Source organism: Carcharhinus amblyrhynchos, chromosome 1, assembly GCF_965287045.1.
Source record: "Carcharhinus amblyrhynchos chromosome 1, sCarAmb.v2.hapA, whole genome shotgun sequence".
NCBI lineage: Eukaryota > Metazoa > Chordata > Chondrichthyes > Carcharhiniformes > Carcharhinidae > Carcharhinus > Carcharhinus amblyrhynchos.
In genome coordinates, this window is record NC_137324.1 from 126,753,505 (window position 1) to 126,771,878 (window position 18,374).

At 44.8% G+C, this 18,374-nt stretch overlaps 2 protein-coding genes across 4 annotated transcripts in view; both read left to right on the top strand.

Moving 5' to 3' along the window:
- tada2b (transcriptional adaptor 2B) overlaps positions 1 to 18,374 on the top strand; it is a 177,003-nt gene that overhangs the window by 41,724 nt on the left and 116,905 nt on the right. The window lies entirely within an intron of this gene.
- The window catches only part of sorcs2 (sortilin-related VPS10 domain containing receptor 2), a 591,285-nt gene continuing 588,539 nt past the window's right edge, over positions 15,629 to 18,374 (top strand). For all 3 annotated transcript variants that reach the window (XM_080192200.1, XM_080192208.1, XM_080192218.1), the window contains exon 1: positions 15,629 to 16,388. In XM_080192200.1, the coding sequence (XP_080048326.1) occupies positions 16,035 to 16,388 (354 nt within the window). In that variant the 5' untranslated portion in view covers positions 15,629 to 16,034. The remainder of the gene's footprint in view (positions 16,389 to 18,374) is intronic.

Here is an 18,374-nt window from a genome sequence, read left to right on the forward strand (position 1 = left end):
TTGGCTCCAATATCATCCCTTGCTACCACCCTGATCCTATCCTTAATCAGCAGAGCTACGCACCCCCCTTTTCCCTCCCGCCTATCCTTCCTAAACACTTGATACCCCTGGACATTCAGCTCCCAGTCCCTGTCACCTTGCAGCCACGTCTCTGTAATGGCCACCAGATCATATCCATTTGTGTCGATCTGCGCCACCAACTCATCCACTTTATTCCTAATGCTTCGCGCATTCAGATAAAGCGCCTTCATCCCAGCCTTCACCTGGACCTTATTTGCCGGAACGCCACCAACCATACTCACGCCCCTTACTCCCTCTATTATTGGGACATCCTCGGCCTCTATCCTTACCTGTACCGTCTCCTTAACTTTAGACCCCGTACTGTCACCTACCCTCACACACACACCCCCCCCCCAATTAGTTTAAAGCCCTGTCTACAGTCCTCTTTACACGATTCGCCAGCACTCTGGTCCCAGTACGGTTCAGACCAACCCCATCCCGCCCGAACAGGTCCCACCTACCCCAATACTGGTGCCAATGCCCCATAAATTCAAACCCATTCCTCCCACACCAATCCCTGAGCCATCCATTCACTTCCTTAATCCTATCAACCCTACGCCTGTCTGCACTCGATTCAGGCAGTAGCTCAGAGATGACCACCTTGTCGGTTCTACTTTTTAATTCCATTCCCAGCTTTTCATACTCCCTCCCCAGATCCTCAGTTTGCATTTTGCCTACGTCGTCGGCACCCACATGAACCACAACGACCGGATTCTCACCCTCCCACTCCAGGTTCCTCTGCAGCCCAGATGCAACATCCCGGACCCGAGCACCAGGCAGACAACACACCCTTCTGTGCACTTTGTCATTGTGACAAAGGACAGTGTCTATACCCTTCACCCTACTATCCCCAATTACAACTACGTTCCTTTTCCCCTTCTCTTTGCCTATGTCCTGCTGCATCACTGTACCGTGTGCAGTCTGCTCACCGACCTCACCTCCCTCGTCCTCGTCCAGACTGGAAGCAAGAACCTCAAACCTGTTATGCAGCTTGAGAGTCTGAGGCCTCCTCTCCCCACCCTCCTTCCTCCTCTCCCCACCCTCCTTCCTCTTCTCAGCAGCCCCCTCTTGTTCCTGACCCTTAGAGTTAGCCAGTCTAGGGGGGGTGGATGTCTCTTGCACCCCATTGACAATGGCACCCTCTCTCCCCCTGATGAGCCTCAGTGTCTGTAGCTCAGAGGCCAGCTTATCTACCTTGAGCCGGAGCTCCTCCAGCAACCTGCACTTACTGCAGACATGGTCACTGGGGAGGACCGTGGGGTCCACCAGTTCCCACATCATACAGAAACCACACATCACATGCCCCTCCATTATTCACTGTAGTAATGTTGAAAATTTCCACACAAACTCACCTGGCCCTTTTTCTCTCCAGCCCTTTTGATATTAAGCCCTAATTGCTCACTCTACTTCCCTCTCACTCCACTGCCCGCTCGGACGCTGCCCGCTGTCTACACCAGGCCTCCTTTTAAACCTGGCGCTGATTTAAAGCTGGCTGGCCCACAACTCCTTCTAACCACTCCCTCAGAATTCTTAAAGCAGTAAATACAATAAAATAAATGCTTTAAACAGTTCTACAAAGAACAAAGTGCTTTAAACTTATTTAAACAGCTTTTTAACAGGTAAAATCTTATCTCTCTCTCTCTGCTCCTTCACTCGTCTGCTCCAGCAAACAATGTTTGAATTAAATGGTGGAGCAGGCTTAAAGAGTTGAATGGCCTAATGATGACTTGGGCATAGGTAAAGAATCACAGGGATCTTTTGAAATGTAGCCCTACATGATTCATCACTTCTAGCCTACTGCCATTTTCAGAGCACTCTTTGGTCAACTGACTGGAAGCCATGGAGTGCAGGTGATTCCCACTCTCAATTGGCAGCCCTTTAGATTCTAGTACAGGTCCATTAATCAAGATTTGTGTGGTTTTACTGTTTTAATATGTAATTATTTTGGTGGTGCTGATTTGTCCTTGCAACCAATTAGAATTCTTTGCACAGTTTATGTCCTCGCTACCACAGTACCAGCTGGGATTCACTGGTTCGGAAACTGAATTCACCACTATGATTTTCCTGGATGGAAAAGGGTGATTAATGTACTGCAGGGAAGAAACAAAGCACAATACTTTACTAATATGGGTAGTCTGTCTCCATCTATCAAGCAGAATGCAGCAAAATGGATGTTAAAATTCTGGCTATGCAATGGCTTCCAATGGGGATTTGTCTTTCTCTGTCAGATTTTTCTCATCTACGTTCAATTTTCCTCTGCTGCATTTTGGGACATAATGAAGTAAAACTAAATAATTAAAGATTCTTTCTGGATTTAATGTTGTTTTATGGCACCAGCAGTCCAGTGTGAAAAATGTCACTTCTTAGACATGTACCAGAATGACAGTTTTTGATTTTCACTTTGTTGTATAATATTATTCACTAGGATATGTAACAACATTATCACTTTTATATGAAAATGACCAAGTTGAATAGACATGTATGGAATCAAAAAGCAAACAAATTCATAATATGATCTTGACATTTACTTTAGTTAAATTAATAATAAATCTATTTCAAGTTATGCAAAGAAGGCTTTGTGTGACATTCTGTTTATCCTGTCTTAATGCATACAATGAAGAGCTATATTTTTCTCTTTTTTCAAAAAACAGGAAAAATCTAATTTTCACTGTAATAAACAATCCATTAACAAAATTACAGAATCACACATTTTTAAAAATTTGTGATTTCTGAGAATGTGATTTAATTAGCGGATGCTAATGCTTACAGGCAATTGTGACATACCTGTAATAATGATTTGTAAACATTTCTAAGGCAGGGAGTAAGCCTGTCCAAAGCTTGTTAATGAGGCTGTGAAATACACAATATTTGTGGCAATCACAGAATCCCTACAGTGCAGAAGGAGGCCATTTGGCCCATCAAGTCTGCACCAACTCACTGACAGAGTATCTTACCCAAGCCCTCTCTCCTGCCCTATCCCTGTAACCCCACACATATTTACCATAGCTAATCCACCTAACCTGCTCATTTTTGGATTGTGTGAGGAAACTGGAACACCTGGAGGAAACCCTGCAGAAATTGCCTTGTCTCAACTCTTTGGTTTACCACATTTTTCCAGATTTGATCCCTTGCCCCCACTATTCAACTTAAAATTCCCTGTTCTTCCCCAGTTCTGCAACTCGCTAGAGCATAAGCTCCAGCATGGTTTAGGTGTAGACCATCCCAGTGGTACATAGAATAGTAGAATCCCTACAGTGCAGAAGGAGGCCATTTGGCATATCAAGTCTGCACCAACAACAATCTCACCAGACCCTATCCCTGTATTTACCTTGCTAATCCTCTGAAACTAAGGGGCTATTTAGCATAGCCAATCAACCTAACTTGCATACCTTTGGACTGTGGAGGAAACCGAACACCGGGAGGAAACCCACACAAGCACCAGGAGAACATACAAACTCCACACAGTCATCCAAGGCCAAAATTGAACCCAGGTCCCTGGCACTGTGAGGCAGCAATGCTAATCACTGTGCCACCATGCCACCCACCGATGAATGACAACTGAGAAAAACTCAATTTTTTGTAGGTAGACAGCATGTGTTTGTAATCTCTAATCAGAGTTATTTAATAGCGAAAAGTAAAAATTATTAGCTATAAATTTACAATTAACTGTGAAACAAACTATTTTAGTCAAATATCACACAATAGAATTGCAACATGACAGCCTTTGATCCAACAGTTTGACTTGACTACCTTATTAGCAATCAATAGGTCTAGATACATTTTAAGTAGAAACGAGGTTGAACCTTTGTTAATAGAACCATAAAGGTAGAATGTTTGTAAATTTAAAGTAAAGCTAGGCTTTGACAGCAAAATATTATTAATGATCAAAATTTTTCTATTAAAAATTTTTAAGTAAAAGATCTTTTGAAAAATTGAATTTTTTTCTATTAAAAATTTTGAAGTTAATCTTCCTATGGTCTTTATCACATTGACTTTGTATACATCTACATGTGATACATATCCATAATGCTTGCATATAATGGCATTTAATGAAAACTTTCAGTGCTGGTCTGAGCACTGAAACATAACAATGAAAAATTGAAAAACCGATTTACATCTATGCTGAGTTGCAAGCCTTGGTCAGCAGGTGGCACTATAATATCTTTTCTCACAAAATCATGCAAAATGTTTTGGAAAAAAAATCAAAATGCTAGTTTTGGCTTCTGCATCTGGAGTTTTAAAAAATCCAAATATAAGAGATTCTCTTAAAAAAATAGATATTTTAAAATAACATGATTAACTTTATTCATTGAATTGGTACTTCATGCCTTAATTTAGTTTTTTACAACTTTAGTTTCTGCCAAAAGTCTGGGCTTGCACTCATTGTTTTGCTCAAAACAATAATTCTAATCTGAATTTGGATTGGGTCATCTGAATATGTGCATGATTCCTAATTTCCCAGGATGCCTTTGTTCTATATAGTTAGCAATGCTGAGGAATATATTTCTGTAGCTTTATGCATTTTCAAGATCAAATAATACAGCACTGCTCAAAAGTGCTTCAAGATTATTTAAGAGCTGGAGCACACATTTCGAGAGCTTTGCTGAGGCAAAGTTTACGTGAGTGTTAAAAACAGGCTGAGTCTGTAATTGTCTCTTGTGTGAGAGAATGAAAAATAATGATACTGTGGATTACACCCCAGTTGTAGCTCAGATAGTCCCGAAGTCTCCAGGAATTAAAGATTTCTGGAGCAATCAAGCAACGTGGATTGCTTGATTGCAAGCAACGTGGATGAAGCATCTTTAGGGCATTAAAAACAATTGTGTTTTTTGTTGTTTGAACACATATTTATTTACTCCTAAAAATATTTGAAGATAGGTCAGGGTTAGAGGTGATGTGGAGTTGCTGGCATTGGACTAGGGTAGGCACAGTAAGTAATCTCACAACATCAGATTAAAGTCCAACAGGTTTATTTGGTAGCATGAGCTTTTGGAGCGCCACTCCTTCATCGGGTGAGTGCAGGACTTGTTTCGCAAACATATAGACACAAACTCAATTACAAGATAATGGTAAAACTGTGAGTCTTAACAGGTAATCAAGTTTTTACAGGTGCAGACAATGTGTGTGGAGAGAGGGTTAAGCACAAATTAAAGAGGTGTGTTTTGTTCCCAGCCAGGACAGTTAGTGAGATTTTGTAAGCCCAAGCAAGTTATGGGGGTTTCAGGTAGTGTGACATGAACCCAAGATCCCGGTTGAGGCCGTCCTCATGTGTACAGAACTTGGCTATCAGTTTCTGCTTGGCGATTCTGCGTTGTTGCGTGTTCTGAAGGCCACCTTTGAGAACGCTTACCCAAAGATCAGAGGCTGAATGCCCTTGACTGCTGAAGTGTTCCCCGACAGGAAGGAAACACTTCTGCTTGGTGATTGTCAAGTAATGTTCATTCATCCATTTGTAGCATCTGCTTGCTCTTGTTTATGTACCATGCCTCGGGACAGCCTTTCTGCAGCGTATCAGATAAGAACATAAGAAATAGGAGCAGGAGTAGGCCATCTAGCCCTTCGAGCCCGCCCTGCCATTCAATAAGATCATGGCTTATCTGAAGTGGATCAGTTCCACTTTCCTGCTTTCTCCCCATAACCCTTAATTCCCCTGTCCATCAGAAACCTATCTACCCGTGACTTAAATATATTTAGTGAGGTAGCCTCCACCACTTCAACGGGCAGAGAATTCCAGAGATTCACCACCCTTTGAGTGAAGAAGTTCCTCCTCAACTCTAAACTGCCCCCCCACCTTATCTTGAAGCTGTGTCCTCTAGTCCTGCTATCCTTTCTAAGTGGGAAGAATCTCTCTACCTCTACCCTATCCATCCCCTTCATTATCTTATACGTCTTTATAAGATCCCCTCTCATCCTTCTAAATTCCAACGAGTACAGACCTAGTCTATTTAGTCTCTCTTCATAGTCCAACCCCCTCATCTCTGGTATCAGCTTAGTGAACCTTCTCTGCACTCCCTCCAAGGCCAGTATATCCTTCCCCAAATGCGGCAACCAAAACTGAACACAGTACTCCAGCTGCGGCCTCACCAGTGCCCTGTACAGTTGCAGCAAGACCTTCTTGCTTTTATATTCTATCCCCCTCGCTATAAAGGCCAACATTCCATTCGCCTTCTTGATCACCTGCTGCACCTGCAGACTGGGTTTTTGCGACTTGTGCACAAGGACCCCCAGGTCCCTCTGCACCGTAGCATGCTGCAGCTTTTCGCCTTTTAAATAATAATCCCTCCTACTATTGTTTCTGCCAAAGTGGATAACCTCACACTTGCTAACATTATACTCCATCTGCCAGGTCCTCGCCCACTCGCTCAGCCTATCCAGATCTCTCTGCAGACTTTCCACACCCTCCACGCAATTTGCTTTTCCACTCATCTTTGTGTCATCAGCAAATTTCGTCACCCTACACTCAGCCCCCTCCTCCAGATCACCTATATAAATGGTAAACAGTTGAGGCCCCAGCACCGATCCCTGCAGCACTCCACTAGTCACCAACTGCCAACCAGAATAGCACCCATTGATACCAACTCTCTGCTTCCTATTAGACAGCCAATCCTCTATCCACGCTAACACCTTACCCCCAACTCTGTGCACCCTAACCTTGTGTAGCAACCTTTTGTGAGGCACCTTATCAAACGCCTTTTGGAAATCTAAAAACACCACATCCAATGGTTCCCCGCTGCCTACCGCGCTAGTCACATCCTCATAGAAATCCAATAAATTCATCAAACACAACTTCCCCTTAACGAATCCATGATAGACAACATTGGCCAAGTTGCAAGTGTATGTACCATGTACCTGGTGGATGGTGTTCTCTGTGAGATATGTCAATTGTCCGGCATATCTTACAGAGGTTGCTGTGGCAGGGTTGTGTGGTGTCATGGTCACTGTTCTCCTGAAGGCTGGGAAGTTTTCTGCGTACAATGGTCTGTTTGAAGTTGCGCAGTTGTTTGAAGGCAAGTAGTGGGGATATCGGGGTGGCCTTGGTGAGATGTTTGTCTTCATCGATGACATGTTGAAGATGTCAAAGCTTCTCCGCTCTGGGGAAGTACTGGACGACGAAGGATACTCTGTCCGCTGTGTCCCACGTTTATCTTCTGAGGATGTCTATGTGGTTTTTCACTGTGCTGTGTTGGAACTGTCAATTGATGAGTTGAGCGCCATATCCTGTTCTTATGAGGGCATCTTTCAGCATTTGTAGGTGTCTGTTGTGATTTTCCTCATCTGAGCAGATCCTGCATATACAGAGGTTTGTCCGTAGGGGATGGCTTCTTTAACATGCTTAGGGTGGAAGGTGAAGAAATAGAGCATCGTGAGGTTATCCATGGGCTTGCAGTACAGTGAAGTGCTGGGGTGACCGTCCTTCATGGAGATGCATGTGTCCAAGGATGCAATCAGTTCTGGAGAGTGGTCCATGATAAGAACATAAGAACATAAGAAATAGGAGCAGGAGTAGGCCATCTAGCCCTTCGAGCCTGCCCCGCCATTCCGTAAGATCATGGCTGATCTGTCGTGGCTCAGTTCCACATTCCCGCCCTCTCCCCATAACCCTTAATCCCCTTGCCTATCAAAAACCTATCAACCCGTGTCTTAAAAATATTGAGCGAGGCAGCCTCCACCACTTCAACGGGCAGAGAATTCCAGAGATTCACCACCCTTTGAGTGAAGAAGTTCCTCCTCAACTCCGTTCTAAACCGCTCCCCCTTTATCCTGAGGCTGTGCCCTCTAGTCCTACTGTCCTTTCTGAGCGGGAAGAGCCTCTCCACCTCTATGCTATCCATCCCATTCAACATCTTATACGTCTCAATGAGATCTCCCCTCATTCTTCTAAACTCTAACGAGTACAAGCCTAGTTTATTCAGCCTCGCCTCATAGTTCAACCCCCTCAACTCCGGAATCAGCCTAGTAAAATCAGCCTGGATTTTGGGGAAGTGCCGGAAGATTGGAATGCGGCTAATGTTACGCCGTTGTTTAAGAAGGGTGCCAGGCAAAAGGCAGGGAATTATAGGCCGGTTAGTTTAACGTCTGTTGTAGGTAAAATGTTAGAATCCGTCATCAAGGAGGAAATAGCGAGGCATCTTGAGAGGAATTGCTTGATAGAGCAGACGCAGCACGGTTTCGTTAAAGGGAAGTGTCTGACAAATTTACTGGAGTTCTATGAGGTTGTGTCTAGGGCGGTGGATAGAGGAGAGCCGGTGGATGTGGTCTTTCTTGATTTTCAGAAGGCGTTTGACAAGGTACCTCACAAGAGGTTATTGCAGAAGGTCAGGGGACATGGAATTGGGGGTAGGGTGTTAGCGTGGATAGAGGATTGGTTGTCAAATAGGAGGCAGAGAGTGGGGGTCAATGGGTGCTATTCGGATTGGCGGTTGGTGACTGGTGGAGTGCCCCAGGGGTCGGTGCTGGGGCCTCAGCTATTTATCATTTATACAAATGATCTGGAGGAGGGAACCAAGTGTAGGGTGTCGAAATTTGCTAATGACACCAAGATTGGTGGAACGGCAAATTGTGCGGAGGGTGTGGAGAGTCTACAGAAGGATCTAGATAGGCTGGGCGAATGGGCCAGGAAATGGCGAATGGAATTTAATGTTGGCAAGTGCGAGGTGGTCCACTTTGGTAGGAATAATGGTAGGAAGGATTATTACTTACGTGGCGAAAAACTGCAGCAGGCGACGGTGCAGAGGGACCTCGGGGTCCTTGGGCATGAGTCGCAAAAACCCAGCTTGCAGGTGCAGCAGGTGGTCAGGAAGGCGAATGGGATGCTGGCCTTCATAGCGAGGGGGATTGAATATAAAAGTAGGGAGGTCTTGCTGCGGCTGTATAGGGCATTGGTGAGGCCGCAGCTGGAGTACTGTCTGCAGTTTTGGGTGCCGTACTTATGCAAGGATATTTTGGCCTTGGAGGGAGTGCAGAGGAGGTTTACTAGGCTGATGCCGGAGTTGACGGGGTTGAGCTATGAGGAGAGGCTGAATAAACTAGGCTTGTACTTGTTAGAGTTTAGAAGAATGAGGGGAGATCTCATTGAGACATATAAGATGATGAATGGGATGGATAGGATAGAGGTGGAGAGACTCTTCCCGCTCAGAAAGGACAGTAGGACTAGGGGGCACAGCCTCAAGATAAAGGGGGGGCGGTTTAGAACGGAGTTGAGGAGGAACTTCTTCACTCAAAGGGTGGTGAATCTCTGGAATTCTCTGCCCGTTGAAGTGGTGGAGGCTGCCTCGCTCAATATTTTTAAGACGCGGGTTGATGGGTTTTTGATAAGAGAGGGGATTAAGGGTTATGGGGAGAGGGCGGGAATGTGGAACTGAGCCACGACAGATCAGCCATGATCTTATTGAATGGCGGGGCAGGCTCGAAGGGCTAGATGGCCTACTCCTGCTCCTATTTCTTATGCTCTTATGTAAACCTCCTCTGCACTCCCTCCAAGTCATCTATATAAATGGTGAATAGCTGAGGCCCCAGCACCGACCCCTGGGGCACCCAACTAGTCACCAACCACCAATCTGAATAGCACCCATTGACCCCCACTCTCTGCCTCCTATTTGACAGCCAATCCTCTATCCACGCTAACACCCTACCCCTAACTCCATGCCCCCTGACCTTCTGCAATAACCTCTTGTGAGGCACCTTGTCAAACGCCTTCTGAAAATCAAGAAAGACCACATCCACCGGCTCTCCTCTATCCACCGCCCTAGACACATCCTCATAGAACTCCAATAAATTCGTCAGACACGACTTCCCCTTAACGAAACCGTGCTGCGTCTGCTCTACCAAACAATTCTCCTCAAGATGCCTCGCTATTTTCTCCTTGATCACGGATTCTAACATTTTTCCTACAACAGACGTTAAACTAACCGCCCTATAATTCCCCACCTTTTGCCTGGCACCCTTCTTAAACAACGGCATAACATTAGCCGTTTTCCAATTTTCCGGCACTTCCCCGGAATCCAGCGACGTTTGGAAAATAATCACCAAGGCATCCACTATCACCTCCGCCATTTCCTTCAGAACCCTTGGATGCATTCCATCCAGTCCTGGGGACTTGTCCACAATCAGCCCCTCCAGTCTGTCGAGCACCGCCTCTCTAGTAACAATAATGTCATTCAGGCCCTCCACTCCTACCATCTTTCCATCGCTAACACCCGGCAAATTATTCACGTCCTCCTCCGTGAAGACCGAAACAAAAAAGTTATTCAGGGCCTCAGCCATTTCCCCATCCCCCACCACTAAGTCCCCCCGCTCATCCTCTAAGGGTCCAACGCTCACCCTAGCCAGCCTCTTCCTTTTTATGTATTTATAAAAACTCTTGCTATCCTTTTTTATATTAAGCGCTAGCCCAGCTTCATAGTTTATCCTACCCTTCTTTATCAACTTCTTTGTCAATGTTTGTTGACATTTAAACCTCTCCCAATCCTCTTCTCGCCCACTACTCTTAGCTACTCTAAACGCCTCCGCTTTTAATTTAACACTTTCCTTCACCACCTTCGTTATCCACGGCTGATTACCTCCTCCTACGATCCTTTTTAACCATCAGAATAAATTTCTGCTGAGCACCAAGAAAGATCTCCTTAAAGATCCTCCACTGTTCCTCAGCAGACCTACCTTCCAACGCGCTCCCCCAATCAACATTCGCCAATTCCTCTCTCATCCTACGATACTCCCCTCTGTTCAAACAAAGGACACATGTCCGGGAACCCACTTTCTCCTCCTCCATCCGCATCAGAAACTCCACCATACAATGATCACTCTTCCCAAGAGGATCCTTCACCACAAGGTCCCTAATTCTACCCGCCTCATTACATAACACCAGATCCAAGATAGCTCGCTCCCTTGTTGGCTCCAACACACACTGTTCGAGAAAACTATCCCGGCAGCATTCCAGGAACTCCTCCTCAAGCCCACCGCGTCCAACATGGGTCAACCAATCAATATGTAGATTGAAATCCCCCATAATTACCGCTGTTCCATTCCTGCACGCCGCACTTCTTTGCACGTTAACAGCCCGCCCCACCTCCAGATCATTATTCGGGGGCCTATAAATGACACCCACCAGCATCTTCCTCCCTTTGCTGTTCCTAATCTCCACCCACAACGATTCCACGTTCTGCTCTTTGGTTCCTATATCATCCCTTACTACCACCCTGATGCTATCCTTAATCAGCAGAGCTATGCTCCCCCCTTTTTCCTCCTTCCTAAACACTTGATACCCCTGGACATTCAGTTCCCAGTCCCTGTCACCTTGCAGCCATGTCTCTGAAATGGCCACCAGATCATATTCATTTGTGCTGATCTGCGCCACCAGCTCATCCACTTTATTCCGAATGCTTCGTGCATTCAGATAAAGTGCCTTCATCCCAGCCTTCACCTGGACCCTATTTGCAGGAATGCCACCAACCATATTCACGCCCCCTACTCCTTTCATTATTGGGACATCCTTGGCCTCCCCCCTTACCTGCACCCTCTCCTTTACTTTAGGCCCCGTAATGTCACCTACCCTCGCACCCTCCCCCACCCTAATTAGTTTAAAGCCCTACCTACAGTCCTATTTACATGATTAGCCAGGGCTCTGGTCCCAGCACAGTTCAGACCCATCCCATCCCACCTGAACAGGTCCCACCTACCCCAATACTGATGCCAATGCCCCATAAATTCAAACCCATTCCTCCCACACCAATCCCTGAGCCACCCATTCACTTCCTTAATCTTATCAACCCTACGCCCGTCTGCACTCGGTTCAGGCAGTAGTCCGGAGATAACCACCTTGTCAGTTCTACTTTTTAATTCCATTCCCAGCTTTTCAAACTCCATCCCCAGATCCTCAGTTCACATTTTGCCTACATCGTTGGCACCCACATGTACTACAACGACCGGATTCTCACCCTCCCACTCCAGGTTCCTCTGCAGCCCAGATGCGGCATCCTAGACCCAAGCACCAGCCAGACAACACACCCTTCTGTGCATTTTGTCATTGTACCCTTAACCACACTATCCTCAATTACTACCACATTCCTTTTCACCTTCTCTTTGCCTATGACCTGTGTCTGCATCACTGTACCGTGTGCAGTTTGCTCACCAAGCTCACCGCCCTCATTTTTGTCCACACTGGAAGCAAAAACCTCAAACCTGTTATGCAGATTGAGAGGCTGAGGCATTTGGTCCCCACCCTCCTTCCTCCGGTCCCCACCCTAATCTGATGGTGGGATGGAAGTTGTTGATGTCATCATTGCTGCAGGAAAGGATATCCCAAGGCATAGTACATTGGCGAAACCATGCAGATGCTACAACAACGGATGAATTGTCACCGCTCAACAATTACGAGGCAGGAGTGTTCCCTTCCTGTTGGGTAATACTTCAGCAGCCAAAGGTATTCAGCTTCTGATCTTCAGGCAAGCGTTCTCTGAGGTGGCCTTCAAGACACATGACAACGCAGAATCGCCGAGCAGAAACTGATAGCCAAGTTCAGCACACATGAGGACGGCCTCAACTGGGATCTTGGGTTCATGTTGCACTATCTGTAATCCCTACGACTTTCCTGGGCTTGCAAAATCTCACTAACTGTCCTGTCTGGAGACAATACACATCTCTTTAACCTGTGCTTAACCCTCTCTCCACTCACGTTGTCTGTACCTGTAAAGACTTGATTACCTGTTACGACTCGCATTCCAACCATTATCTTGTAATTAAATTTGTGTCCATATATGCTTTGTTTGTGAAACAAATCCTGCACTCACCTGATGAAGGAGTGGCACTCCGAAAGCTCTTGCTGACAAATAAACCTGTTGGACTTTAACCTTGTATTGTGAGGGTTAGAGATGGGAGGTAATGTCAAATCTTCAGAAATATGTCTAACCACAGTTGGCAAACCTAGTTGTTAGCCTTTGTTTTGTGTTCTATAAACATAAGTCAAGCAAAGAAGGGAGAAAGATTTGAGTCAGAGAGATCAGGGAAAATCAAGACTGCAGTGTGAGAAAGACAGCTGAGGTTCAGACTGATTGGAGCAAGAAATAGAAATAGATGGAGGAAGAGTTTATCTCCTGTCATTTAATGTTATCATTCAATTCACATACCTCCCAAAAAAATCAGATGAATTTTGAAGACATCTAATAATTCACCTGTCTTTTCTTGACAATTAGAAAAAAATCAAGGCAATTGGTTGTATCTGGGTGACAAATGGCATTAATTTCCATAGGATTTTTCCCAATCATCTACCCTTGTTTCAGTGCAAGATCCATGTTAAACCTGGAGAAACAGCATAAACAGATTTTAAATTGGTTTTCCACGGTTTCTTCAGATCTTCCACAAAGTTGTGGAAGACAACCACCATATTCCCCATGAAAATTCAAACCCAGAGATTCTAATTCCAAACAAATATGAGAGAATGGGAGACAGAAAGACACAAATTGATAGGCAGATCTTTTTCCTCTTGCTAACTTAAGTTTGTTCCAAAGAAAAAACAAGTTGAACTTTGAAAGCTAGCAAGTCTTTGAAAGCAACAGATAGAAAAGTAAGAGTGGTTTGAATACTGGTTCGGGTAAACAGGCCTTTAGCGTCTATTAGTGGTTCTTTGAGCAAGTGAATGGGTGTGGGGAAAATAAATGGAGGAGTAACAATTAGGTCAGTGACTGCAAGAGCAAAAAGATAAAAGGACTGAATGAGTAAAGGGGAAGAGGTGTGAGTAGTGAGGGGAGTGAGAGGTTACATAAGATAAGCAGACAATGAGAATATGGTGTTAGTAGGTAGTTTAAGAGATGGGGAAGGAGATAGAAAACAAGCTCAGGACTGTCACTTGAAATGCGACCTGATACTGGTTGGATCATTCTCCCTCCTTACCAAGCTATGCATCGCACTATCATTCACAAGGGTGGAACAAAAAGAAAACAAAATGAGGGATGAAAAACATAAATGACAAAAGAGATATTCAATCAATGAGAGACAGAACAAGGAAGAGAGGAATAACATGAATTGGCAATAGTTGGTGCATAAGTAACAGAGAGAACCTGATTTCCAATTTCACTGTGTGTAATCTCACAATTAACTCGTAATGTGTTAAAAAAATCTTACATCACTGCACATCTCCTGTCATCCTTTCCCAATATAACTTTCCATTTCTGCATTTCATTAAAGAACCACAACATTATTCAAAGATGAGTAGTGATGTCCCCAGTATGTGAACCAATATTTAATGCCCAGTAAACAGAAACAGAATAAATAGATGATCACATAAACAGATGATCTCTTATTACTGTTTGGGACTTTGCAATACAAATTGATTGTTGTGCTTCCTAAAGCACAGTAGTAAGTACTTTTCAAAAGTATTTCATTGGCTGTAAAAGTTTTAGGACATTGTGAGAAAGGTCCCAAGTTTCATCATGAGTCTGTGCTGAGTTAACAGATCTCAACCAAAACAGCAGTAGTCCATTAGAATTGACTTTAGAGTTAACAAGGGACAAATGAGGAATGGTTCTCACTCTGAAATATGATTTAGTAACCACTACTGTAATAGACTGATAGAATTATAGAATCCCCGCAATGCGGGAGGAGACAATTCAGCCCATCTAGTCTGCACCGACTTTTCAACAGAACATCCTATCCAGACCTATCCCATAACCCCATGTATTTACCCCACTAATCCCCCAAACCCATACATCCTGGGACATAAGGGGCAATTTAGCATGGCCAATCCTGCACATCTTTGGACTGTGGGTGGAAACTGGAGCATCTGGAGGAAACCCACACAGACACGGGGAAAATGTGCAAACTCACACAGATAGTCACCCAAGACTGGAATCGAACGCGAGTTCATGATGCTGTAAGGCAACAGTGCCACCCTGCCACCTGATAAGCTAAAATATATAGGTATCAGTTAAGCACCAGATTGGCTCACTGAGACATCACTTCCATTTGATCGTCGCATACTCACTGTCAAATGTAATGTGTAAAGAATGGATGCTTTCAGCGGGGTACCAAATAATAACACCTACGGAGGTGTACCCAGCAGGGAATTAACAGCTTCCTCAGGAAATGAGGGGGATAAAATTAGTGAGGAAAAATCCCAGCATTCATCCCTAATGAGGACTAAGTAACCTTTACTCTTGGGACTTACCACTTCTAGAGGATGTGAAGCCTAGAGTGTAGGCCGACTGCTGAAAACTGTGGGAATTTACAAACCCGCACTGAGAGGAGACAGAGAATATGACCAAGATCAGGAGCACACTCTGGAGAATCTACATCCATCTCTCACAGCATTTTGAAGCACAAATGTGTTACAACTATTCCTAATATTACTTTAAACTATTGAATGCCACGGATCAGCAGCAGAAGAGGTCCTTTGAACTCTTTCATTCAGTAGGTGTACATAGAATTGCCACGTCCGGTGTTATGGTTTCCTCACATAACCTCCTGCCTCCAACCGCTTCACCCAATCAGCTTTTTTATTTCATTTGTAATATTATTTTTAACTTAAAGAAAGCGTTCAAAGACAATGAAAAAATGTTCATTTTTTTCTATGATTTTTGCTTCTGCCGGAAATCAGGGTCATCACAAGAGTGTCCAGAAGATTTATCAGTTCCTGGAGATTCCAGGACAATCTCAAGAGTGTCGACAACCCTTAGAATAACACACATAAAAGCAGTAGGCTCCATGTTGCCTACACATAGGTTGGATGTGTGGTTTCCTCAGTGACTGTGAGCTGGAGACCTTGTCCTCACCTCCAGCAGATGGTGCTCTATGGCCGCCTGCCTGAGTGAATGATTGAATGAGCAAAGCGGGAGGAAAAAAAGCTCAGTGAGGTTTAACTGAGCTGCTGTTCCACCCTCTTTTTTTTTCTCTGTGTGTGCGTTGAGACTGTGAATCTGTCTTAGGGTTTGGATCACACACTAAATCCACTCTGGTTAGAGCCGCTTTGCAAGGACCACGGCCACATGATCATGGCAGTCGTGGTGCACAGGGGCAGTGCCCTTTCTTCGGCTCCCTGGACACGGAGCTTTCTTTCCAGATACCTGTGGCTTTGCCTTTCCTTAGGGCTTTCCCTGCTCCCCGCGGCTCTGGCCGGGATCTCGGTGGGCTGGGAGCGAACGGCGGTCAGCGGCATTGGGAGACAGGAGCGCGGGAGTGGCGGAGCTCGGGGTGACCGGGCCGGGCTGGCCGAAGGAGTGCGGGTGAAGAGGTCTTCCAGCCCGCAGCAGGAGCCGGCTCTGGTTAGCACCTCCTTCATCCTCAGAGGAGACGCTTCCCACAACCAGGCGATGGTGCACTGGACAGGAGAAAACAGCAGCGTAAGTCAAGCTAAAGCTCGGCACTTTTCCACAAACCATGTGGAAACATTGTCTTCATGTCTGGTATTAAAAGAATGTATCGCTTGGACACTAGCCCCCGTCCGCGGCTCTAAACCCATTCATACGGTGTGGGTTTTGATACATTTGTAACTCTGCCGAAGATACATTTTAACCGGTGTAACATTTGACTGGGAACCATGTGCAGCACGCACTGACCCTGGCATCTATTCAACATCCCGGCACTGTTTTAAAAACTTCACCTCAGATTATAAATGTGGATGTTAGTGAGGGGAGAGCTCTGCTGGGGAAAAGGAGAATTTTTTTTTTTGGAAGAATGATTGTGTGTTGAGGAAGTGTCTGGCCCAGTTGTCTGAGGGAAATGGGAACCCGCGCGCCCCGGGAAAAGTTCGCAGCCTTTCGCTCTTCCCGCCGCGGACTGCAGTCCTCTCCCCAGCACAGGGAGGGGGACATCGGCCCGGGGCTCGAGTTCAACCACCAGCTGTTAACGCCGCACTCACTCTGGGTTGGAGTTACAGCTTCCCGGACTGCACGCTATCAGCCTCCTGCTACACGTGGGCACAGCGTGTTATTTACATTTGGCAGAGAACAGCACCTTTCCCGTTTTGTGTAAGCAGCACTCGTCAGGGATGTTCACTGCCTTGTGTGGCATCTGCACACACTTTACTAGTAGGGTCAAGTTCAGAGCAGCAGTTTCCAGCGCAATTCTTTGTTCCCCAATTCTTTCTCTACTACCTAGAATGTGATGACCTGTTTGAATTCCAAGGGCAGTATCACATCGGCAAGTTTCAAGTTTCTTATTTGTGAGACTGCTGACTATTTAGAGGGTGGGCCGGTGTGCGTCACAGTTGAGTTTGGTCCTAGCTGCTCTACTCGCTCGCTCATCTACAGACATTTTCACTTTCCAACAGGTGCCACTGAATAGTAATAAAAAACGGAAGTCCTAACTGAATTTTCTCTTCCCTAACACTGTAAATCGAGGCCGATAATTAGTACACCCCCCTCAACCCCCTCGAGATTAGCTGATTCGGCATAGAACAGGAATCAACCTAAGGACCTCTAGGATGTGGGTTCGTGCCTTTAGCCAGTCTTCAATTAGGGAATAAAATTTCACTGATTATTCTCAGAACTGTTTTGACTGTTCTGCAAACTAATATAATCCCAGATATTGTGTTCGAGACTATCCACAGTTGATCTTTGTCTGAATTGTTCTATACTGTAGCCACATCGTGGTTTGCAGGTCGTAGGTGACGTTGACTAATTCAAAAATGAGCTTTTTGATGCTGTTTGCTCCGCTAACTGCCCTGCTCCCTCCTCCAGGTGCTCATCCACCTGAAGCTGTTGGTAACTTCTGGAAGTAACCAGGTTACTTAACTGATATTTGATGTTCTATTGACCAGTCACAGGCAGTTCTCTCCACTATTAGGCCAAAAAGAGCGGTAGCAAACTTTTAACACTTGACCTGACAAATGCCAGTTCGTGTATTTTTTTTGTAGAATGAATTTCATAGCTTCAAAATTGAAGGCGAATTTGTTGAACTATAGTCATATTTCAGCATATTTGGTCACTTGCCTATTGAAAGGATTTGGAAAAGCAAATTATTTTTAATTTTGTTAGAGCAAGTTGCATCATGACAAGTCTAAAGAAAAGTCTTCTCAAAATGGAAAAAGGTTACTATGTCTTTATTTTGCTTGTGCAATATTCAAAAACGCCTCATCTGTTATGTTGGCAAGTCTATTGTTCCATGTTTTGACTCTGAGCAGAGGTAAAATGGTAGAGACTGAGGTATAGGTTGGCTAAGAGACTTTTTGAAACAGGAAGGTTTTGAGGGCCCATTAAGTTTGTTAAAGAGAAAGCTTTAGCTGAGGAAATGATTAGGAAAGCTGGTCAATAAAAGTTATTTTGTTTAAGTCAAAGTGATCTGTCCACAAATGAGAACTTTATTTTGTATTAGTAAAAACATAAAAA